This window comes from Aptenodytes patagonicus, chromosome 15 (assembly GCF_965638725.1).
Source record: "Aptenodytes patagonicus chromosome 15, bAptPat1.pri.cur, whole genome shotgun sequence".
NCBI lineage: Eukaryota > Metazoa > Chordata > Aves > Sphenisciformes > Spheniscidae > Aptenodytes > Aptenodytes patagonicus.
The window spans coordinates 15,390,741-15,414,471 of NC_134963.1; the positions used below are offsets into that span (position 1 = coordinate 15,390,741).

General features: G+C 52.5%; 1 protein-coding gene across 1 annotated transcript; it reads left to right on the top strand.

Annotated features, from left to right (window-relative positions):
• The first annotated feature begins 409 nt into the window (after positions 1 to 409).
• Positions 410 to 23,373, top strand: EWSR1 (EWS RNA binding protein 1). The gene is given in 20 exon segments (XM_076352595.1): positions 410 to 478; positions 3,644 to 3,680; positions 3,930 to 3,981; positions 6,359 to 6,482; positions 11,993 to 12,179; positions 13,585 to 13,752; positions 14,520 to 14,734; positions 15,284 to 15,464; positions 18,297 to 18,334; positions 18,887 to 18,919; positions 19,814 to 19,932; positions 20,572 to 20,701; positions 21,142 to 21,185; positions 21,187 to 21,265; positions 21,410 to 21,590; positions 21,962 to 22,059; positions 22,587 to 22,624; positions 22,626 to 22,671; positions 22,674 to 22,863; positions 23,156 to 23,373. Coding segments are annotated over 20 exon segments (2,013 nt in total). The 5' UTR covers positions 410 to 465; the 3' UTR covers positions 23,196 to 23,373.
• The last annotated feature ends 358 nt before the right edge of the window (positions 23,374 to 23,731 follow it).

Consider the following 23,731-nt stretch of genomic DNA (forward strand, 5'->3'; position numbering starts at 1 on the left):
CACGTGCAGCGCCACTTGCTGGTGCGTGACGTCAGGAGCGACCCCGCCCACGGCCCGGCGGCGCCGCTCGCTGCCGCGTGACGCCCGGCGATGACATCACGCCGTCGTAGCTCCGCCCCCCCGCTCCGCCTACCGGCCCGAACGGCTCTTGCGCGACGGTCCCTAACAGCCGTGGGCCGTACCATCCCGCGGCCCGGCGGGGGGGAGCGCCCGGCGCCGCGGGAGACCCGCTCTCCCGAGCGGCGGCCGCCGCGGCGCGGGGCGGTCCCGGTTCTTCGCGGAGGTCGGGGACCGCCGGGAGGGAGGCGGGCCGGGGCGAGGCGAGCCCTCGGCGCGCGGCCGCCCGCGGCCCCCCCCCCCCCCGCCGCCGCCGTGGTACGGCCCGCCGGGGCCGAGCGGCGCATGCGCAGTGCGGGGCGGCGGCGGCGGCCGGACGTTGTGAGCGCGGAGGAGGAAGGCGAGAAAATGGCGTCGACGGGTGAGTGGGGCTGGGGGGGGGGGGGGGGGGAGTTGGGCCGGCCCGGGGCCTCCCCGGGGGCCGCCTCGGCGGGTGCGGCTGAAGCCGGACCGACCTCCTGCACCGGCGTCCGTCAGGACGGGCTGAGCCTGGGGTTGGGGCCACCGGCGGCGCCCCGGGGCCGGCCGGGCTGAGGGGAGGGGAGCGCCTCGGGGCCGGGCCGCGGCCCTGTCACGGCGGGGCGAGGCGAGGCGCCGGGCCCGGGCCACCCCGCGCTGCGGTGGCGGGCTTCCTCCCGGCCGGGCTGCGGGCTTCGTGGCCGTCCTGGCCCCCACCCAGCCCGTCTTCCCCCCGCCCCCCCCCGGCGCCGCTGTCCCCGCGGTGGCCGGGACCCTCCGGTGCCTCCCTGGGGTTGCAGTGCCCAGATTACCTCTCCGAGATAGTTGTTAAAGGGTTGTTTACAGCAGTGGACCCTCGGTGCTCCGGCCCCAGAAGATTCTTTGAGTTACGCTCTTTCAGGAGATCACTGTCCTTACCGAAGGCTTCCTCCGCGCCTTCGGCCTTTCCCGTGGCTGTTCAGGACGGTTTCTGGTGCAAACGTAATTTCTTTGAATAAAACCAGTGAAGCATCATAGAAGGGAACGTGCTTTTATACGAGGGCTCCAACAGGATGCGAATAGGTCGAAACTGAGACCCGCCGACCCCGGCAACATCAGCTTTAAAGTAGCCTTAAAGCCCAACAGCCGAAGGTCGCACCTCTCCGCGGCAGAAAACGCCACAGGCCACGGACTGTGAGGGAATATGACTAATATCACCTTGGAGAGGTTTGGAAAAAAAAAAAACTGCTAAAGAAACACGTGCCAATGGAATTGTCAAAATGGGGTTTAAAAAGACAGCTGTCTTTCCGCTTAATACATGGAAATGTTCTTCTGTGGGAGCTGCTATTTTCGGCTGCACTATTGTGCTCTTGAGCCTCGTGAAATAGAGGGATGAACATTAATTTCCCACTGGAAATAAAGGCTCAGAGATGGTTTTAACTAAATGAACCATAATATTTTTTTTTAATGTTTTGCGTTGGTCTAAATTCGAGCAACTTAGAAGAGAGGGATTACCGGAGACAAATTGCAAATTCAACACCTGGATTTAAATCCTACAAAGGGGAAGATGTCATGTCTGGGTAGGACTGGGGGAAGGCTGTAAGAAGGGATGTGTGATGGGTGTTTAGTCGAAGACTGTGTGTGTAGCTCAAGGCTCCGGCAGCTCTCCGGGAGGGCGGTAGGCTGCTGGGGGTCTACCAGCAAGGGGTGAAGGTTGGGGAGGTCCGTGCTCAGCAGCCTGGCCGTTTTTTTTAACAGCCTGGAGTACTGTGGTAACCCAGCGGGGTGCAGAAAATGAGAATTAAATGAGGAATGTGGAGGTTTCGGTGGCTGGAGGGTGAACAGGCTTGGAAAAGAGGAGGCAGAGGTGGAGGAGGGTGTACGGCGAGATGGGGGGGAGGATGGAGGGGTGCTGGTACAAGGAGGCGGTGGGAGAGGGAAGATGGATGAGGGGGAACGGGCGTTTTTAACACTCGGGAATTAGCAGAGTTTAGAGCCACGTGTAGACGCAAAAAAAAAAAAAAAAGAGCAGTGACCCTGACTTTAACAAGCTAGATTTTTCAACATTAAACATGACAGCCTGTAAGGAAAGCAGGAGCGGTGCCAGAGTAGTTTAACAACTTGTGCGGTGCGTCGCAGGAGCGTGGAAGCCTTTGGATAGCAGTTCAGCGTCTTTTTATTGTGTGTGGTATTTCGATCATCTTCCTTGTGTACTCGGATCGATTCCTGCGCTCTGATGCAAGGTTGAAGTAATTAATCTCTGTCAAAAATCGCTACCAGAGCCACGGCACCTCCTTTCCTTGACCATCAACACGCGCCCCAGGGTCTGAGCTCCGGCATCAGCGGAGGGAAGTGAAAAGGAGGAAAAGCCGTAAGCTCACATAGAGGGGTTAGGAGGAGGAGAGGAAAGCTTTATTAGGGATGAATCCGCAGCCTCAAGAAACAGGAGGTTCTGGTGTATGAAAAGAGTATTTTCAAAATGATTCCTGGTGCTCCCATCACCTTCAGTTGCGAACAGCGTGATAAAGGCATTAAAACGGTCCTTACAACCTAGGGATAACCGAAAGCTGTAGGAAGTCGTCAGCTGGCTTCTTCAAATTCATAATCTTCGGTTTTCTAACTCGGCTCAGCATACCCCGAGGTGCGATCGCGATAGAAACGCCGAAGCCTCTTCCCGCACAGTCTGGCTCTGCCTGAGCAAAGCTCTACTAACGTCCAGCTTCTGCCTCCAGCTCAGGCAGTTGCGAGCCAGGTCTGGACTCATTCCTGATCTCTGTCCTCGGGACTTTTGTGGTGCCGGGAGAGCTGGAATCTGGCTGGCAAGGTCTGGTCTGAGTGATGAATTCATCGTTCGCTCTGGAAGTTTGGATGGGAACTGGAGTTGCTTGGTGACTTTGAGGGAAAGCGTACATTTAGGAGCTGTAATCATTTCAAATATAGCCTCGTAATTGCCATGTGGACACATTTTTCATTCCTGCCAGCAGACCAGTTCAGCGTAGACTTTTCTGCTTGGATTTTCAGGATTTCAGTTCTCGTCTAAATCAGGGTATTGGTGTGGATCAGGGCTTTGAGGAAGGAATTACTGCTAGCTGCCCGTCTCGAACTCTCCTAGGGGACAAGTGTTAGAACTTCCCAGCCGTTTGTTTGTGTCCTTGGAAGTTAAATAGAGTGAAGTGTGGTGGTTTCTCCAGACCCAAAAGCTTGCAACCTGGCCCTTTGAAACCAGGGCGGGGGGGTTTGTAAGTGTCAGCCCCAGTGTTTCTTTTGTTCCAAAACAAAACACCCTCCTGCCAGCCCCCTTGGGTGTCATCCAAGGTGGCAGTTAAATTAAAGTAGGGTCATCTGAGATCAAAGTTGCTGCTGCCAACAGCAGTAACAATGAAGGGAAGAGAGGTTTTGTTTCCTTCAAAAAAGACTGAAAAAGTGCATTTACCTTACGCTCTTTTGAACCTGGGTTTCCAGCGGTTTATAGCAGTTCTTTCAAGCTGCAGGAGGAAATTCCAGCTGCTGTGCTCTTACGCTGTTAATTTTGTTAAGCCTTTGTCAACCTTTTTTTCCTTTTTTTTTTTTTTTTCTTCTTTTCTTGCAGATTATAGTACCTATAGCCAAGCTGCAGCTCAGCAGGGGTAAGTAGCATTATGGTCTTATCCTCTCTGTTTTAAAAAGATGTAATATAAGTATATAATAATTGTGGTTTAGTCTTAACTCAAGTACGTTTGTAAATCCTGTGGTTTTCCTTTAGCTTTTAGATTTTGTATTGCCATAGTATTTCAGCAGAAATCATTTGGATATGTGAAAACTGTCTTGTGATACGTGTTTTGCGCAAGTCAGAAATACGGCGATGCGTTATAAACGTCTTTAAATTCATTTTACAGCTACAGCGCGTATGCACCTCAGCCAGCTCAAGGATACGCACAGACCACCCAGGTAAAACATGGGACGGGTTTATAGTTGCTGCTGAATCACGTGTCTTCCAGCAAACTACACGGGGCTCTGCCAGCCACGAAAAACGCTGAGCGGCAACGTCAAAATCTGTCATTAGAAGTTGTCTTGTAGCTTCCCCCACAGCCCAAACTGCTTTCTTAAAGTGAAAACAACCTAAACGTCAAGGAGCCTCAACAGTCCCCTTCTTTGTTAATACATCCGAGCCTAAGGTGGCTGTTGTCGAGAGGGTTATAAAAGCCTGATTCGCGGTGTACGTTTGACACCACCGTGTTGGTGGGTGTTTTACTCAGCGGTGTAGGAGAGAAAAACCTAAAAAAAATAGAAAGGGGGAGGAAATTGCCGTTTGTGAGATTGCAGCAGTTGGTCAAAGTAGGAGGAGGGAATAGACGCTTTTTTTCATGGAGGTATTGTTGCTAAAGCTATTAATACGCTCAGTTGGCTAGACTGCAAAATGACGATGATCTTTAAGAGATTAATTAAACAATGCTTATTTTTAATCCTTAGAATACAGGTTACTAAAAACATTTGTATACACACTCCAAGTATGTTTTCAAAGGTAAACTTTTGTCCTCAAAAAGAAGTGTAGGTTGATTTTACCCCGCCTCTCCAGAGAGGTTTTTGAAGGGAGAATCCTGCCGCCCAAGAGTGTGTCTGTGTTACGGAGATAAAAACCACCACATTGTCATGTTGGAGCGTTAGTGAGCAGCTTTAAATCAGTTAATTCTGGTTGTGAAACAGCTTGGCTTTGGTGCTGCAGGGCTGAGCAGGAGCTACCTTCCTGTGCCTGCGCAGGCTACCTGTGCCGCGCTGCCTGCTGCTGCCTGCGCTAGCCAGTCCAAAGCAGGTGAGGCTGCGTGAATACTGCACTCGCTTGTTCCTGCGGCAGGGTAAGAAGGCCCCTTTTGTGAAAAATACCGGTGTTAGAGGAGGAGCACAGGTTCAGTCTTGGCATTTGGGTCGGCTTAAATGAAGGTGAGGGTAACTTTTATTTTGAATAAGTATTTTGAGACCGAACAACTGCAAGAACTGCTACCAAATGTGCAGGTTACGCGGAAGGACAAGTGTAAGCAGACTGGCAAGAGTAAGAACAGAAGGCCTCAGCAACATCCTCTAGTGCGCGACTAAAACAATTAACCAACTAAACTCAGCTGCAGGCAAATAGCCATGGGAGGTTTGCAGCGTTTCCTGCCTCTCGATGTAGTGAGCTTCCGCAGACGGTGACATGTTCAGTCTGGTCAAGGCTTTTCTACTCTTGGTTAAGATCTGGGGCTTGAGTTCAGGGAGGCTGGCTCACGAGTAACACAGGCGTAGATCCCAAAAGGCACTTAAGTTCCAGGCTCCCACAGGAGTCGGTAAATCCCTTTGAGAATCTGGACGTTAAGGCTGTCTTCGTGTCGCTTCTTGAGCTGTAGCTAGAGTTTTATCCTAACCCAAACTGCTGGCCGCACAAAGCTGTTGGAAGTTGGCTGGTGCCTGAAGTTGGAGCCGGCTGGTCGGTGGCGCGGGGCTGAGGTAGCTGTTCAGCTGGTAAAGCTGCAGCACCAGCAGCTCTGCGCTAATCCAGCCACGCTGCGCTGCCGGTCGGATCGCCACGGCTGAGGAGTTGCTTTGCGGTGCTGTCTTCAGGATTGAGCCAGACGATGGGCAGAAGTGGTCCTTTAGTGATAGTCTAGACTTGAAAATGAGCTCCGGGGAAGGTGCGAGTTGAGAGCTGATCTCTCGCGGAGTGCAAAGGCACCAGGACGGCGGTAGCTGTAACCGGGATGGTTTGGTGATGGCAAGCCCTTGGATGCTCCTGCTGATCCCGTCCTTGGGTGCCTACGTAAACTCCTATTTTTCAAACTGTTGGCCAGTGGACATAAAGAATATTCAGAACAACTTCACTAAAACCTTAAATAGGTTTCTTCTAGTGAACACTAAAGCAGTTTTACGCTGAAGTAACTGACTTGTTTTACTTCGTGCAGTTCTGCCCTCTGAGTAGTCCCACTCCCCGTGTTTCAGGTGAGCGCTCGGGAGGTACCTGTGAGTGTTGATGGGTGCCCAGGCAATTATGAGGAGCTGGATGCTTTCATGTGTTGCTTTACCTAGAGCAGAGGTGTGTTGTGAAAACGTAAGAGGCTGCCCCTCCGGTCCTGGCATTGAAAAACTGCGTTTGTAACTTCATTACAGATCTGAACGGAAATTTGCAGTAGCACCCAAACTTTCACAGTAGCCTTGGCTTGACTCTGATTGCTTTCAGTACATCAGGTAACACAGATCCCCCAGTCTGTGTACATCACTGAAACAGTCTGTGTGTGTCTCTGCAACGCCTGTGAGTCGCTTCTGTTCATGAATTAAATTTGTATCATTTTTGGAGCAGACATATGGGCAACAGAGTTACGGAACCTACGGACAACCCACCGACGTCAGCTACACGCAGCCCCAGACGACTGCGACGTACGGGCAGACTGCGTATGCGACGTCCTACGGGCAGCCTCCTACCGGTAAGAGCCCCCGTGCCTGCAAGGCTTGACTTATCCTGGGGAGAGAGTTGAGCTCAAGTCTGCGTCGGGGAACTCCGGCCCAAACCATACTGAATTCCTCTGGGCGGCTCTGATGTGGAAAGGGCTTCCTTCCTCAAGAGCCTGCCTTGAGCGAAGGGCAGCTTAAAACGATGCGAAGACGCGGGTGGGCTGAGAAGGAGTAAGTAAACGTGCCCGTTTAATTTTTCAGGGAACGTTTTGGGTGCTGGGTCATGCTGTGGAACTAAGCGTGGCTGCAGAGTGGACTGTGCCTAGAGCAAAGCAAACGCGAGCTGCGCGGCAGCGCTCCCTGGGAGCGTGTGCTCTGGCTGCTCTTGAGAACCCGTGTCCTCAGCACTTCGGTTGCCTGAAAATCGGATCGGGGAAGTGATGTACGCCTGTTCTGATAGTGTACCCTCTACTTTTTGTCTTGTGCTTCCCACAGTAGAAGGGACCAGTACAGGTTTGACTATCCTGCTCACTCTTGCATGGAAAAATGCTGTCTCATCCTGTCTAAACTTGTGGTGTTAACCCTTTAGGTGTCACTTGGTTTTAGCGCTAAAAACGTCCAGCATCAGAGCGCGCGCGCACGATGACAGGGAGAGTTTGCTAGGCTGCAGTGCTGTTTGCCATCTCCACCTCTCTGTAAAGTCTCCGAGTGGCGTACTTTATGGATAAAACTTCCTGAGCGCTAATGACAGCCGTGCCGAGGCGTTTCGGGTGAATCTAACCCCATTGTCCTACCGTTTCCTAAAGGGTAAACAGCCTGGTTAGACACGTCCAGACGTCCTGACCGCCACCTTTGCATGTTCCATGTTGCCTTTGGATTTCCAGTGCAGATGCATACGTCGCGTGTTCATTAACGCGCTGTGAACTATTCCAACGTGTGCTCTTTAAACTGGAGTTCTGTACGTACGAGTGTCTTCGTGTCTGGAAGAAACTATTGAGACGTCGTTCAGTTCTGGTATATTTGGACTGAATATTCAGGAGACTTTGAAAAAGAAAGCAAATTTTCCTCCAAGTAGTGCCTTGGGTACCGTTTTCTGCAGATTCATCCTTTGCTATGAGAGACATTGTAAAAATCTGTTAGAGTGGGAGCTTTCTTAAATAATTCCCAAAGCAAGGGAATACCGGGACAGACAGGTGATGGGGTCTCTGGCCACAAAAGCCATCGAGGAATGCTTCATAAGGAAGAGGGGAGGGAAAATGTTAACCTATAGTCTATCCAGTTGTACGGCACTGAAAATATTTAACATCTTTACATGGATAAGGAAAATTTCTGCCTGGCAGTTAGCGCATGTCCTGCAGAATGAGAGCCAGTACCCTTTAGCCAGTGTCGCTGCGGCTTATCTACAGGGTTTTTTTTCCTTTCATTTAAAAGTATATGGACAGAAATTGGCAGCAAAAAGGATTTGCGGAGTTCCAAAATCCCTTTCTTAGAAATATTTGAGTCCCTTAATCCTTACTATGGACTCCAGTCCTGCAGGGGTCACAGGAAGCTGCGCTGTTTATGTTTTTGCTTGTCCCTTAGGAGTATATTTGCTGGAGGAATAATAATAATTAGTCACCTTTTCTGCACAGCTGCTTTTTTTTAGGCAAAAAGCTTCATTTTCTTTTCATCCAAAAAAAAAGAAGAAAACTCAGGAAGTGGTCAAATGAAAGATCATATCGGGCCTTCAAGAAGTACGATTTGCCCCAATCCGCGTGGCGTTGGTCTGTGGCAGAACTGTTGATGTTATTCTCCAGGCAGAGTGCCAGGTTGTATTTATTCTTCCTACACCTGCCTCTCCTTGAGGAGCCAGAGCTGTGCAAATGAGACTGATCGTGCTTAAAGCCTGTCTCCCTCTCTCGGTCTCTGCCTTTCATACTAAATAAAGCCTGGGGTGTTGCCTGGGGCGTACATCTTTATGCCCTAAGAGACGTGCAATTTTTACGGTTGAATCTCAATTTATTTTTCCTAGGCATCGCCTTTTTTGTAGCAGAGGGATGCCTGCAATTACCTAAAAGCGAAGTGCCTTTTTTTGTCTTAACAGCCTGTTTTTCGGGTAAGATGCCATTGTGGTCAGGGAAATTCAAATCCTGTGCGGATACACCCTCTCGGGACTCCGCAGGAACGGCAGAGACGGTTCCTCTGCATCGCCTCGGAGCCTCAGATGAGGGCTGTTGTAGCCTGCCCGGGGACCTTTCCGTCCCAAGCACTCTGCCGTCCAGCCTTGCGCTGGCTCCTGGGCCGCCCGCGGCGTGAGTTACTGCCCAGGTTGTGCTGCTTCCCTCCCCGGGGCTGTAGGAAAAGGCGTCTTGGGAGTCGCCCTGTCGCTTTGTTACGGAGAAGAGGGGTTCGGGAGCCTGCGGGCTCCTCTGCAGCTCCCTGGATGCCAGCTGGGTTAGGGGATTAATCGCCACCGTCAGATCTGTGGTCGTGGTTTGTTCTTTAATCGCTGCGGCGTATAGGCATGAATTGCGAGAGCAAATCAAGAGCTGCATCTGTTAGGGTTATCGGCTTTCTAACAATGTTGTTTGGGGGCAAAGGCATCATTTCAGACGTTCAAGTATGAATCTCCTTTAAGTAGCTAAGTGGGAATTACTCTCTAAGGACAGCCAGCCCCCACTTCTCTTTTTACCTGTGAAATTTAGTGTTATGTATATTTTAAGTTTCTAACGTGTTTAGAATTTGAAAGGAGCGCACCCGTAGCTGTCTTGGCTACCGCAATAATCTGTGGTACCAAAATAGAGCAGAGAGAGGGTAGCCTGTGCGTCCCCTTCTCCAGACCCTCGCTGGTAGAAGCTACCAGCATGCCAAAGAGGAGTCGGCTCTCTTTGGGCACGCAGACCCCATGGGTAGCTTTTAATACTGTTTGCAGCAGGGAGAAGCCTTCAAAAACTGCTGCTTGCTGACGTGAAGCCTGCTTATTTCGGAATAAATCTCTTTGAATCCAGTATTTTCAGCTGGTGTTCTCTGAGGACCAAATCCTGCAAGCTTCCCCTCCGCCTGAAGAATTCCTAGACTTCAATAAGGGTTTTGTTTGCAGGCTTGGATACTTTGAGAGGAAACTGAGCCACGTAACTGGACTTCTTAAGCAGATGAGCAAAGTTCTTCTGTTACCTTTTTCTTACAGTAGCTGTTCCGCAGACTCGCCGTTTATCTTACTAACTGGTGGGGGGAGGAGAGAGAAGTGATGTAATGCAAATGCCCCCCTCAAAAATACGGCTCTTGAGGATTTTCAGAGTATCTAAACTAAGTTGTTGAAATGAAAATTTAGAGCAGTGGGATGTTAAATCACTGCCTTTTCTTTCTTTGGTACAAACCCTTCCAGCTGAGCACACTTGCACAAGGGAAATGCTCCTTCCAGAGCTGAAGCGTTAAAATTCAGGATTTTTTTTTCCCTCCCTTTTATTCTGTTGACTGTGCAGAGCCAGGTGTTAGCAGACCTGCTCGCTTGCTTGATTGGAGGGGTCAGTGCTGCCAGTAAGAGTACCGAGAAAGGCGGCCCAGATGTGGGAGGACCAGCCTGTGGCTCCGAGTCTGACGCGAACAGCCGAGGGCAAGGCTGTGGCCTTACTGCAGACTGTACTTACGCAAACAGCAGGCTTTTTTAGTAAGTGGTCAGGCTTCGGCCAGTTCAAATAAGGATTCCTTTAACTTCTGGTGTCGGTGCTCTCTGTGGAAAAGCTGTGGTGGCTGACATTTAAGTGTTTGGACTGTATAAATTTGTCCGAGGCTCTAAAAATCATGCTCATTTTATCCTGTTCGACATCGTCCCATTCACCCCGCTCAGCAACGCTCAGAACAGGACTTTGCTTTTCAGACAACTTCCCAGCGAAAAGGAATAATGACGATGAAAACGGATTTGCTAGTGATCGGCGCGAGCCGTTTCCTGGTGGGAGACAAGCTTACTGTCTCGCTTTCGTGTTTCCAGGTTGGCAGCCCTGCGATGTGGGAGCCAGCCTGTGGCGTTCAGCAGGAGGGCGGTAGCGTGATGAGCGCTGGGGGGGCCCAGGGCAGGAGGAATGAGGCTTGGTGGGAGCGGGCAGGGGCTTTTTAGGCTGGCCGTTGCAGGTGACAAGAGTGGACAGGCTTGTGTCCCCTTCATCGGGATCCTGAGGCTAACCAGAAAACTCAAGAGCGTCACTCGGGACAGAAAGCTGAAGTTTGGGGTTTTTTAACTACTGTGCTGTGCCAACTTCCTCCTCTCGCTTCTCTTCCTCTTTACTCACTGATTCAGAGAGCCACTGGGAAGGGTCCTGATTTTGTAGCAGGGACGACGAGATGTGGAAGTACTGCGGTGCTTCGGGAGGGCACGCTCTATTCTGCTGAAAGTATATTTGTTTTGCAAATTAGAGAATTGAAATAAAAAACTACAGCACAATGTGCGTAAAATGCTGTATAATTAGAAGGAAGAGTATGTCACAAGTGTCCTATGCTTATTAAAAATAAGAAGCGATGGAGAAGCTGTTACCTTAATTGATGCAATTAAGATCACATCAATAAGACTGAGACCAGTTGGCTGCTCTTTGGCAATCGATGTTTTATATTTTTAGTAAGTCAGCTTTTGCTAACAAAATTTTTAATTGGTCTTTTTTTCATGTAAGTCTCCGTTTCACAATTTGAAAAACTGCTCACAAGGTTCGTAACTATAAAAAGCCACCGTGTTAATGCCGGGTTTATAGTTCATCTTTGTGACAAGCCAAATGGTCGGCTAAATTATACAGCGGCGGCTGCTGGAAGCACTAATTTAAATGGAGCTGTTTTGGGATCTTGGATGTTCTTGTAAAATTGTTCAGAAATAAATGTATGATCTCTAAGCTTTTTACCTAAAAGAAACTGAAATTCTGAGAAGAGCGAAGGTACATAAAACATCAGGAGCTACCTTATGTGTCTTTTTTGACCTTTCTCTTCAGTTAAAGCAAATGTAAAGTGCTTTTCTTTTGTTTGCAGAATTACTGATTTAAAATAAGACTTCATAAATGGCTCAAAAAGACTTGTCAAGTCAGCCTGGTGCCATTTTGTGCTTTCATTTTTCAAAAAAGCTGAAAGGATGGGACCGTACTTCTTAAATCGATTGGATTTCTTTTCCTTTAGGGCTAACGGGAGCTTTGTTTAGTCTTCCTGTGTTCAGAAGACACTGCATGCCTCAGCTTGCCCTGTGTGCGCTTTGTTACATTAGCTGTGAGCTTCAGTAGCTGTAAACAAACAGCCTTTGGATGCTGATTGAAGGGTGGCTTCCAGAAAGCTCCTCGGAGCGTGGTTTTTGGATGGTGAGGGTAGAGCTGGGGCTGTAGGCTGAGGCTTCCCAGGGCAGGGGGTTTCTCTGAGGAAGGCGAAGGGGCGGCGTGGGTTAGTTCATCGTTTTGGGGTTATCTGTGATACTTTTGCAGTGGTAAAATCTGTGCTGTGCCCGGGGCCTGATAAACCGTCAGCAGAAGCGCAGTAGTCTGAAACGTTACGAGTGAAGGTCGCCAAACTAATCTGATGAGGCTGTCGTCTGTTCTAGGTTATACCACCCCAACTGCCCCCCCAGCCTACAGTCAGCCCGTCCAGGGGTACGGCACAGCCGCCTACGATACTAACACCGCTACGGTTACCACCACCCAGGCTTCCTACGCAGCACCGTCCGCTTACGGCACCCAGCCCGCCTACCCAGCCTATGGGCAGCAGCCAGCAGCGTCCGCTCCCGCAAGGTAACGTCTGGTTCCTCTCTTCCTCCTAAGGCTGTGTTTGCTCTGCTCTTGGGGAGCAACAGCACACCGCCCGCTGAACTGGGGCCCGCTGGTTTCGCTTACGCCTTTTCTCTGCCTGCTGCGCTTGAGCTTTGCTCTTGCTGCATCCGATCCCAGCGCGTTTCAGGGCTGGGGGAAAGCCGCGTAGGCAGGTTCTGCTCCGGCAGGGTGAGTCAGCACTGTTACTGGGAGATGAGAGCAACCAAGCAGCAAAAATGGGCTCTTGACTCATGATGCAGAACAGAAAACGGACCAGTCTGATCTGACCTTGAGTCACAGAGTCAGGCAGGATACCGTTACGTACTGTGACTTCTTGAGTGGATGCACATGCTGTAGACAATTTCCTTTTTAAATCTCTTGTGTCTGAGCACTGTCACTAGTATATTTAGTTTAATTGTTTGCTCAGGATATGAAATATTTAGAATACATAATGGAAACTTGTTTAGTAGTGAGTAAAAACTGCTTTATTCGTTTACCTGATGTTTGTAGCAACCACTCCAGTAAGGAAAGGGGGAGCTTGGCACAGCTCTGTCCGTATCTGTCATATTACACTTGTAAGTATGAATCCTGACACCATTTAAAGTATTTTTTTCCCAGCTTGTACGACAAAAGTAGCCTAACTCTTTTTACTCCGCTCTGATAAACACTGAGAGATTGTAAACGGTATGGGACAAATACAAAAGAAGGGGACCTGCGAGTCACATGCAAAGGGATCTCTTTGTTTTCAGGCCTTGAGAGTTAATACAAAACATAGAATCACAGAATCGTTTCGGTTGGAAGGGACCTTTAAAGGTCTTTTAATCCAACCCCCAACATCCTTTCCCTTTCATCGGATGACGTATGTGGGGCAGTATCTGCTTGCACTGGATTCTAAACCAAACAGCGGTGCGTTTAACTGACAGCGTTTCTGGCTGCTTTTGAGCTAATCGTTTCCAAGCGTTGTGCAAAACCAGCTCGAGCGGAGGGGCAGTGCCGCTGACCGCTTTCCTGGCCACTTCACATCTTCGACTCAATTCTAGAGCCAGTCTAAATCCCTCGCCTTCGGTTTCATAACACAGCTGGTGAGCAGAAGCTGTAGTACTCTGGGCTCTCTGTTCAGGATGCTGCCCGGGCCTTTCCTGATGGCAGGGGACTGTGCAAATACCCAGTCAGCAGGTGCTAAAATGTTTATAGTGTTTAATGAGCTTATATTAGCTGCTGCCAGAGTGATGGACACCGATGCGGTGCCAGCTTGTAACGCTACCCAAAGAAATAGGTAGTGCCGTTCTGTCTTTGGGGGGGGGGGGGTTTGATCTGAACGCCTTCGCTGCTACCAGAGGTGGAGGTTTGCACCAATGTTTCCTTCTTGTTCAATATTGCTCCGTAGACCCCAGGATGGCAGCAAACCAGCAGAGACCAGCCAGCCGCAATCGAGTACGACGGGCTACAGCCAGCCCAGCCTAGGGTATGGACAGAGCAACTACAGCTATCCTCAGGTGCCTGCCAGCTACCCCATGCAGCCGGTCACTGCGCCTCCCTCCTATCCTCCTACCAGGTAACTCTCCCAGCAGGCTAAGCCTCATGCAGCTGGCGTGGGAACTTTCAGGTTAGCTTGGGCAAAAGGGGGACTTCTCGAGGGATTTTAAACGAACAGATGTAAAAGGAGGTTTGGTGTCCTGGGAGGAGGGAGGTGTGGTTCTTGTTGGTGTGCTCCTTGTCGTAGGGAAGACGTGGCTGTGATTGAGTGCGTAAGTGTCTCTGCGTACATACCTGCAGCAGCAAGGCGTAACGACGACATATGTTTTTAAGAAATTTCCTAGATACGGAGTGTGTTATAGCGACCTTTCGCTGCCTTTACACGTGGCTTTGACAAGGGGCTCGCCTCTTCCCCTCAGGTGTCTTTAATGTGCTGATGCTGACTTCTAAAGTGTGTGTTTTGAAATTCTCAAAGCCCGAGATGCGTGAGGGGGGGAGACTGTTTTATTATCCATCAGCTGAAAATACTGCAGTGCCAAGGCAGAAAGGGAGACCGTTAATTGCATTGCCACTGATTTTTGCCCTGGCATTTCTGCCTCTTTCTAGAGGTATGAATAAATTGTGAACAGTCGCGTGGATTTTGCTTTTAGCAGTCTGCCGGGTTTATTTTGTCTCCTGCCACCAGACTAGCCTCCACAGAATGACTTCACCTTTTTAAATGGTTTACAACAGTACATATGGCTTATAATTGCATTACCTTCTACCTGTGAGCCACTTCTGCAGCCTAATGCACGTTGCCAGTGAACTGGCTCGTCTTTCCATCTTTTCAATGCTTTTGTCTTCCAGCTATTCCTCTACACAGCCAAGCAGTTACGATCAGAGCACTTACTCCCAGCAGAGCACCTACGGGCAGCAGAGCACCTACGGACAACAGACTAGCTATGGCCAGCAAAGCAGCTATGGGCAGCAGCCGCCGCCGACTAGTTACCCGCCCCAGACGGGATCCTACAGCCAGGCCCCAAGCCAGTACAGCCAGCAGAGCAGCAGTTACGGCCAACAGAGTGAGTGCGCTTAGCAGAGCCGCGTGGTTGCGGAGGAAAGGGTCGGGCCCCCCCCTTGCCCTCGCAGGGTGGGCTGCCTCTGAAGGAGGCTTGGCGTTGCTTTGGGTCTAAAGCTTGCAGCTGCGTCGAAGGGAGAGCATGCTGTAGCTGGGTTTTGCCCTTTCTCGCTGACAAACGGCTTGCCTGCTGCAGCGGCAAATCGTGATACTCCCCTCAGCGTGGCGAAGGTGAACGGACGCTCGAAAAACACAGGAGCACAAAATACCGTTGTGGCTGGTGCAGGCAAGGCTTGGTGTAAACCATTCTGTTTGGCCAGGTGGCAGTTCTGCAGAAGTCCTACTGGCAGGGCCTAATGTAAAACTTGATTCCGCAAACGGAAAGCGGTGCATCTCTCCTTAAATTAACGCTGTTGCTGTAAGCGCTGTTGCTGTAAGCGCTGTAGCGAGTGATTGGTGCTGAAGGCAGGTAAAAGGGCTTAAAAAGGGGACAGGCAGCTTCGACCCGCTCTTGTCTGCAGCTCCCTAACGTGTTTCTTACAAACTTCCTCAGGCTCGTTCCGTCAGGACCATCCTAGCAGCATGAACGTATACGGGCAGGAATCCGGAGGCTTTTCAGGCCCAGGAGAGAACCGGAATATGAGCGGCCCTGATAACCGGGGCAGGGGAAGAGGGGGATATGATCGCGGAGGCATGAGCAGAGGTGGGCGGGGAGGAGGACGCGGTGGAATGGGGTAAGAGCAAATCTTTTCTCCTTTTATCTAATTCTGTTTTACCCGTAGGATTTGAAATGGAAAGAAGGGACTGAAAGGTTGGCATTCCCAACGGTACTTCCATGGAGAACATCTCTGTAGCAGCATTGCTTCTAATCCATGGAAATATTATCTCGGGGGAAATAGGAGCAGGATCTATTTTTTTCGTCCTGCAGCTGGTTGGGCCCCGGGGGGGGGGAAATTAGGGGTATTGATAAACCTGGAACTTTCAGCTCCCTTCGTGGTCGCGCAGAGGTGAAATCCTCTGCGGGGTTTAACAGTAACTCCGGATCGAACACACACAAACCTTCCGCCAGGTCCAGGAGTCAGTCGCTCCCTGTGCCTCAGTAGTGGGGGTCTTGACGGTTCAGGTATGTACAGGGCAGAAGCCTGGGGTCAGCCCCGTGTTACGCCGTCGGCCTCTTCACCTCAGCAGTAGCTCGCGGAGCTACGTCTGCAAGTGTGTGCCTGGGGCAGATTGCTGCTGTCGAAGCCATGACTCTGAGTGGCCGGAACACTTAGAGCTTGGTCGGAGTGTGAAGAAAGACCCCCGAGACAGCAGAGAGGTCTGGCTTGGCTCCCCGGACTGCTCCCCCTTGGAGCTTTCAGGTGGTCTGAATCAGTTTGGCCATGTTAACTGATGGCAAAACCTGGTTTGGTAAACCTGCGCCTTCAGGTCAGCAGCGCGTCTCCCTGCCCGTGATGTTTGTTTTGCTAGAGGCGAGGAAGGAGGACTAATCCCAAAGGCTCCTAAGAGAAGGAAGGTGTAGCTTTGTGTGTGTTCCATCCCTTCGCCCCGTCGCTCAGAGCTATGCAGAGTGTCCCTAGGTGCACACTGGAGATGTGGCGCGGGATGCACAGTGCTAGCCCTGGTACTCGGCAGGGTGGCCGGAACCGCAGCTTCTCCTCGCTAGGCAACTTCTGAAGGTGTTTTACAACCTGGTGGCAACCGGAGTTTGGCAAATCGATAGTCCCATTCTGCATAGCTCTGTCGAAATGAAGTGGCGTGAAATCTTTATCGGAGAAATATAACTACCGGTGTACGGAAACAGAAGAAAAAGACTGGCTTGTGTTGGAACGCATCTGGCTTGAATTGGCTCGAGTGGAACAGAGTTCCGTGGTTCTGCATAAAGATTTCACCCATGATGTATTTATCTCTAATGGTTTAAAGTAGATGCAGACACTGGAAATGTCTATCATCACATCTTAAAATTTTAGCCCCTTCGGAGCTTCTCATCCAAAAGATTTGTCATCCGTCTCTTGATTTCACACCCTAATCTGAGCTTAAATTGCGTACGTAGTGATTTCCACCTGACTAGACCATTACAAAGGGTCCCCTGCTTTATGGACGTAGGCTTTCTGCTGTCCATAGAAAAGGTGGCCTCCCTATGAACGCCAAGGGGCAGGTAGGGGAACTCGGCCCTTCCTATCACGCTGTGGTGATGGATTTCAGTGTCTCCGGCAGGTAAGGAGCTCGATGTTATTAACGTGCCCTTTTTCATTGACTCAATTATTTTATATTTTCATTGGCTGTTAAACATGGAAACTTTTTAACATGCTTTGTCGCATTTATATGCTACAGGTTACAAAGTGAGAGCCTTGTATACACTTCAATACTTAAAAAGTACCCGTACTCAGTACTCAGCCGGCAGCATAATGAAAAGTGGGACTAGACACGGTGTCCATATGGAGAGGAAAAATATACATAGAATATTTTTAACCAAATGTATTCATTGTATAAATGGAATCCTTCTGTAACTTTGGTAACTGCATACTTGTTGTTTGGTAATAAAACCAGAGGAGGTATACTACTTTAGAATTGTGTAACGTTAAAAAGTGTAAACGTATGTGTTTAAAAAGAGAGACATTACGTAAATGGTGTGTACTTTAACGAGAGGAGGCAAAGCTGCATGCAACAGCTTGAAACTGTGTATTGACGACTTTTTTTTTTCCAGTATTAGAGGTGCAATACTTGCTAGAAAATAGGCGGTGCTCTCCCTCCCCTGCTCGTCTCCTTCCAAACGGCTTTTTGTCTTTCCAAAAAGAGCAAGAAACGTCAAAATCCTTTTCAGGTGGCATTTTCCTAATTAACCAGCGCTTGAAAGCAGTCTTAGCTGCACGCTTCAGCCAAAGCTTTTGAGGAAAGCTGCGGCCGTGAGTTTGCGTTGGCGCGTGCCGAAATCTTCCGTTCTGGTCTGTGTCCACAAAGCTGCACCCCAGGCCTTCGAGCCCCCGCTGTATTCTGTAAGCTCTCCCTCCACAGAGACTTGTTAAATTCAGTAGCGACCTGAATGTATGGCTTTATACCGAGGTTTTTAGCGGAAATGTCATCGGAACTGTGTTGTAGGTATCGCGTATGGTTGTCTCCTACCTTTTTAACTGTTAATGTCAGGGACCCGCGGGCTCGTTTCGCTCTCGTGCTGCGAGAGGCTGAGGGTGCACCTTTATGGACACACGGAGGGGAGGGAGTTGACCAGCGAACGACCCCATGATTTCTCCGAAGCAAAAGTCCCATTTACAACGCTCGAAAACATTTTTTGCCAAGTATTGCACTGATAATACCCATACAAGTAACGCAAGGGTACCGACAGCAAAGTGGTGTCTAAAACCAGACAAGCGAGGTTGCGTATATGTAAAGGAAATTTGAGCGAGCTGCCCTGAAGAAAGGCATAGTGCCGAGATGAGAGAGAGAGAGACAGATGCATTGTTTGGAGATGTTTAGCCAGTGCCCTTCTTCCCAGTGAGCCGCAGAGGCTCAGAGCGGTACTGGCTTTGTAAAGGGAAAGGCCTTCATTTCTTCGTTTATCCCCCCAGCAGCGCTGGAGAGCGAGGTGGCTTCAATAAGCCTGGTGGTAAGTTTTTGAGCATTACAATGGATAGTGTTAAAAAAAAAAAAAAAAAAAAAAAATTACAGTCAGTTTTTAGAACAAAGTGTAATTTTTATTAGTTTAAGTGGTTAAAATGACATATGCAACAAGACCGTAACGGGTACTGCCGGCAATGCCTAGGGGTATGCGGTTACAGGACACAGGGTAACTTGGAAGAATTGAGCAACCACTTCTGTAATTTGGGGAAAATAAATGGTTTGGATTTAATAAATTTTTCGTAAAGTAACTTTTTATTAATGAACGTAAAACTGATTGGCCTGGTAAAGCACTTTAAAAAAAAAAAAAAAGAAAGAAAGGAAAGTGTAATAGCGGTTAATGGTTTGAAAGGCTGCTAAAAATAGCAAACCGATCACCAAGTAAAAGGTGCATTGCTGATGTTTTTGCAATGCAGGTCAATTGGAGTTTAACCGGCGCCATCGAATGGTGGTCATAAGTAGATAGTATTGTGTGTGTCGGTTCTTCAGCCCGCAAGGCGTGCACTAACACAGCTTCTTATGATTCTTTCCCGACTGGCAGGACACATGGAAGAAGGACCGGACCTTGATTTAGGTAATTGCCGATAACTGCTGGGGACTCTCTCCCGAGCTCGCGAGGTTGAGGCTTCCGTGCTCGGTCTCTGCTCCAGACGAGGGCTGTAGCCACGGGAAGCGTTAGCCCCGCGGCGTGCCCCTTCTGTAGGAGCACGAGGACGCTCTGCCATTTGCAGGCTCTCTCCCGCCATTTCGTTCGTTTCTCGATTCCCTGATTCATCAGAACAGCCGGACTGGTGGAAAACGGCACGTGTTTGTGAGATGCTTACCCTTCTCCGCAGGAGCTAGGGGGGCTTTCAGGAGAGCTGCTCCGCGGCTGTTTGGTTCGGCAGAAAGCCCTTTATCAGGCAGCCTTAGCCTGGAGCTTGTACGCGCTGGTCCAGTGGCCTCCTCTCGTGCCACCCCTGGCCTGTCGCCGTGCAGCTCTTCCCTTCCTGTGGCACAGGCGTGTCTGGAAGCTATGCGTCAGCCTTCCAGGATCGGCACGTTGCTGCGGGAAGGGGGTGGGGGGGGTTAGCGCAGCCGGCCACGTGCGGGAGCCCAAAGGCCGCAAAGGTCTTCCTCGCGTCTCGCCTCGGATGTCTCCCGTGATAACCCAAGCGGTTTAACCACGCGGTTCTCCTCGCGCCGGGTAGATGTGGGTTTCTGGCTGCGGCAGGAGAAGCCGCCAGGCAGCCGGGGGGGGGGGCAGGCCAGCTCGGCAGCGGGGTGCAGCGCAGTCCTGCCTTGCCTGCGTGGAGAAGGTGGCGTAGAGTCGCCCCTCTCAGCGCCTGGGTTTTCGGGTCACTTGATAAATACGCTCGTTGAGAGCGAAGCCGCGGCTGGCTGAGGGGATGACGTGGTGAAAAGTACTCCGTTAGGTTGGCTCGCTGCCTTTCCTCTCCCTGCAGTCACCCCATGAATTCTCTCCTAGGCCCACCTATGGACCCAGACGAGGACTCGGACAACAGTTCAGTTTATGTGCAGGGACTCAATGATAATGTCACCCTGGAGGATCTGGCAGACTTCTTCAAACAGTGCGGTGTTGTCAAGGTGAGAGGACCGCGTGGGCGCAGGTCGGCCTCCAGCTGGTAGGGCGTTTGGGGGAAAGGGATCGCCCACCTCCTCCCTGCCTGCACGTTGCTCGTCTCCGCCCAGCCCTTCGTTTCCAGGAGCTGGCAGGTCTCTGGCTGGTTGGGCAGTAGGGTGACCACGGCCCGGCGTTGACCTGTAGCTCAAGCTTTCCCAAAGAACCTTTGCGGGATTTGCCCCTCAACAGCGTGACTAGACTTGCAGAAGCGCCAGCGCTTACAGCCGTGGAGGAAGCGCGGCTCTGTGGATCTGCTGCTGGTGGGAGGTGTCACAGCACGGGGGGGGGGGGGGGGGGTCGGAGTGGTGGGGAAGAGCGCGGGAGGATGCGGGGAGGCTGCAGCTCGGTTCTTGCGCTGCCAGGTGCAGGCGGGAGAGGCCTGCCGGGCCAGGCAGCGCTGTTCTGGGCCGGTTCCTTCGTTTGTTGGGTTGCCCGGGCAGTAGCTGCCGCCCACGGTAAGCCGGAGGGGCCCTTTCTTCCGCCACGGAGTCGCCAAAATGAGGCTCGGTTGTCTCGAGTCAAAAGCAGAACAGAGGAGAGTAAATCCCCCGCTCAGCTTATGGGGAGGTGTGACTTGAGGTGGCGTTTTGCTGTCCTGCTAGATGAACAAGAGGACTGGGCAGCCTATGATAAACCTCTACATCGACAAAGAAACCGGCAAACCAAAAGGAGATGCCACGGTATCTTACGATGACCCGTCTACCGCCAAAACAGCGGTTGAATGGTTTGATGGTGAGTATGCGGGGTGTGTTTTGGGATGGAATCGCTTTGTCTTCGATTTCGGAGCTAAATTCTTGTCCGACTGAAGTCAGCGTTTCTGTCCTCGGTGCGTGGAGGATCGTAGTCATTTAAGGCTAGCTCTAGGTGGTCGGGCTTTTGCCGAAGAAGCTCCTGGTTTTAACTGGAGCAGATAAGCGTGGTGCTTGGGTTGTGGTTGTCCTCAGTTGCCCAGGCTTCTGCCACCTGTTATCTCCTGTAGCAGGAGTTTATCTCGGTCCCGGGGGTGGAATTTTGCCCTTCTGCTGTCTGTGATGCTTAGGTAAAATTTTCCGTGTGATTAACGGCTCGGCGCGGTGGTGTGTCCCGTGGAAAGATGTGTGTGGTACCGGGGTCCGGTGCGGAGCGGAAGTTCGCAGCGCAAAGTGATGCTCTTGCCCTTGTGTTCCTCCTAGGGAAGGATTTCCAGGGGAGCAAGCTCAAAGTTACCCTCGCGCGGGAAGAAGGGCCCGATGAACAGCATGCGAGGCGGGATGCCCCCGCGTGAGCAGCGGGGAATGCCTCCCCCGCTCCGCGGAGGTAATGGCCACCCCCCGCCCCCCCCCCTTACCCCCCCAGCCCCCCGAAGGGCACGGCCGGAGGTGTGGCACCCGCCGAGCTGCGCCCTGTCCCCCGGCCGTGGCCGAGTGCCGCCTCCTGGGATTAACGGAACCTTCCTTGCAGGCCCGGGGGGGCCCGGCGGCCCGGGGGGGCCCGGCGGCCCGAGCGGCCCCATGGGCCGGATGGGAGGCAGAGGCGGAGACAGGGGTGGCTTCTCCTCGAGAGGACCGCGGGGATCCAGGGGAAACCCCTCCGGAGGGAGCGTCCAGCACCGAGCTGGCGACTGGCAGTGTCCCATCCGTAAGTATCCCGTGCTGCCCGCGTCTTCCACGCGGTCACAGCGGCTCCGCGTGAGCCCGGCACCTCGGAGGTCGCTCCCGCGTGGCGACGACGGCCGTCTCTCGTCTCGGAGCACCAAGGGGCCCTTTTGTCCGAGCGCTGGCTGGGATAAATAGGCCTCTCCTAAAAATAACTCGCTGGGCCTTCCGAGGGAGTTCCCGTCCGGAGCAGGGAGGGAGGGCTGGTGTCGCTGCCCGGCTGACTTCCTCCGGGTCCTGCTGACGGGCGTTTGTGTCTCCTCTCCTTGTGCCCTCCCGTTAACGGCCAGGCAGCGCTTCCGAGCGTCGCTGAGCCGGGAACACCTTCCGGTCTTCGCTAACTGGCGTTTTTACCCAGGGGGTGCGGAAACCAGAACTTCGCCTGGAGAACGGAGTGCAACCAGTGCAAGGCTCCTAAACCGGAAGGGTTTCTTCCGCCCCCTTTCCCCCCTCCAGGTATGGGTGCGGCAGGGTTCACGGCGGGGCTGGAGGCACCCGGGGTTTCCAGCGAGCTGCCCCAAGGCTGGGTTGGGGCTGCTCGGGGAGCGGCCGTTTCCAGCCCCGGGAGCTACTGGGGCTTTCGTCCCTCCTTGAGCTGCGAAACGGAGGCTGGGGAACCGCTCTGCCCTCTCCTCCTCCCGCGCTTCCCAGCTCTTCCTGAACTGCCGGGGCTCTCCCTTGGGCCTGTCTGCAGCACTTCGGTTCCCCAAAGCGCCGCTTTCCGCCTCGTTAGGCAGCGCCCTCCTAACGCGCCCCGGCTCTCCCGGCTCTGGGGGAGAAGCTGGGCGAGGTGTGCTGGCTTGCGCTCCCCTGCAGCGTCGGTTGCCTCGGGGTTCCCAACCCCTCCTGGATCTTCTCGTTCCTAGTGCCCGGAGCTGGGTGTGCCGGGTTCATCGGGGGCAGGGTTCGACAGGCCGGAGGAGCCTCCGGCGCGGGCTGGCTCTCCCCTCGGAGCGCCCTGAGAGTCTTCTCCTCTCTCCCAGGCGGAGACCGCGGTAGAGGCGGCCCCGGGGGGATGAGAGGGCGGGCGAGGAGGTGGCCTCATGGACCGTGGGGGACCCGGTGGCATGTCCGAGGCGGCCGCGGTGGAGACAGAGGCGGATTCAGAGGAGGCCGGGGTATGGATCGAGGTGGCTACGGAGGAGGCGGACGGCGAGGAGGAGGAGGAGGAGGACCCGGGGGCCCCCCGGGACCCCTGATGGAACAGATGGGAGGCGGAGGCCGAGGCGGACGGCGCGGAGGACCGGGAAAGATGGACAAGTACGGCCGGAGAGTGGGGGGTGGGGGTGGGGGGGGTGTCTGAGGCTCCGCTGAGGGAGGGGGCAAACCCTGGTGCGCGAGCCGGAGGCACCTTGGTCACTGGGGAAAGGGGACGGGGCGGCACCGGGGGCCCCCGCTCCTTTTCCCACCACCCCCTGGCGCCCAGGTCGGGTTTGGGGGTGGGGCGAGCGGGTGGCGGGCCCGAGCGGGTGGTGGGGCGAGGACCCATTCCCCGGCCCTGGGAGGGATCCCGGGGTGCGGTGACTGACCCAGCCTCTCCCTCCCCTCGCAGGGGCGAGCACCGCCAGGAGCGCAGAGACCGGCCCTACTAGAGGCGGACGGACCCCGCAGAGCTGCATTTACTACCAGATTTATTTTTTTAACCAGAAAATGTTTTAAATTTATAATTCCATATTTATAATGTTGGCCACAACATTATGATTATTCCTTGTCTGTACTTTAGTATTTTTCACCGTTTGTGGAGAAACATTAAAACCAAGTTCAACGGTAGCGTGCCGAGTTCTCTTTCCCCCTCCCCGCCCTCCTCCTCCCCCCCCCCCCTTTTAAAAAAACGGTTGTTTAACGAAAAACCTGACCCTGTGCGCCCCCTTGTCGCGAGCATGCTGCGCCCCAACCCCGGAGGCGGTGACGAGCTGTGACGGTGGTGATGGCTGTGACTGTGACGGTTTGGGGGGGGGTATTTTTTGGGGGGGGTGGGGTGGGTGGGTTTTTTTTCGTTTGTTTGTTTGTTTTTTAAAATAAAAATTCCCGATGTTATAACCGCACCACTTCTCGCCTCTCTTGAGAGCACCCCTGCCCGGGGGGGGCCCTTCACGGTGGGGAGGTGGCAGTGCCCCCCCCCCCCCCC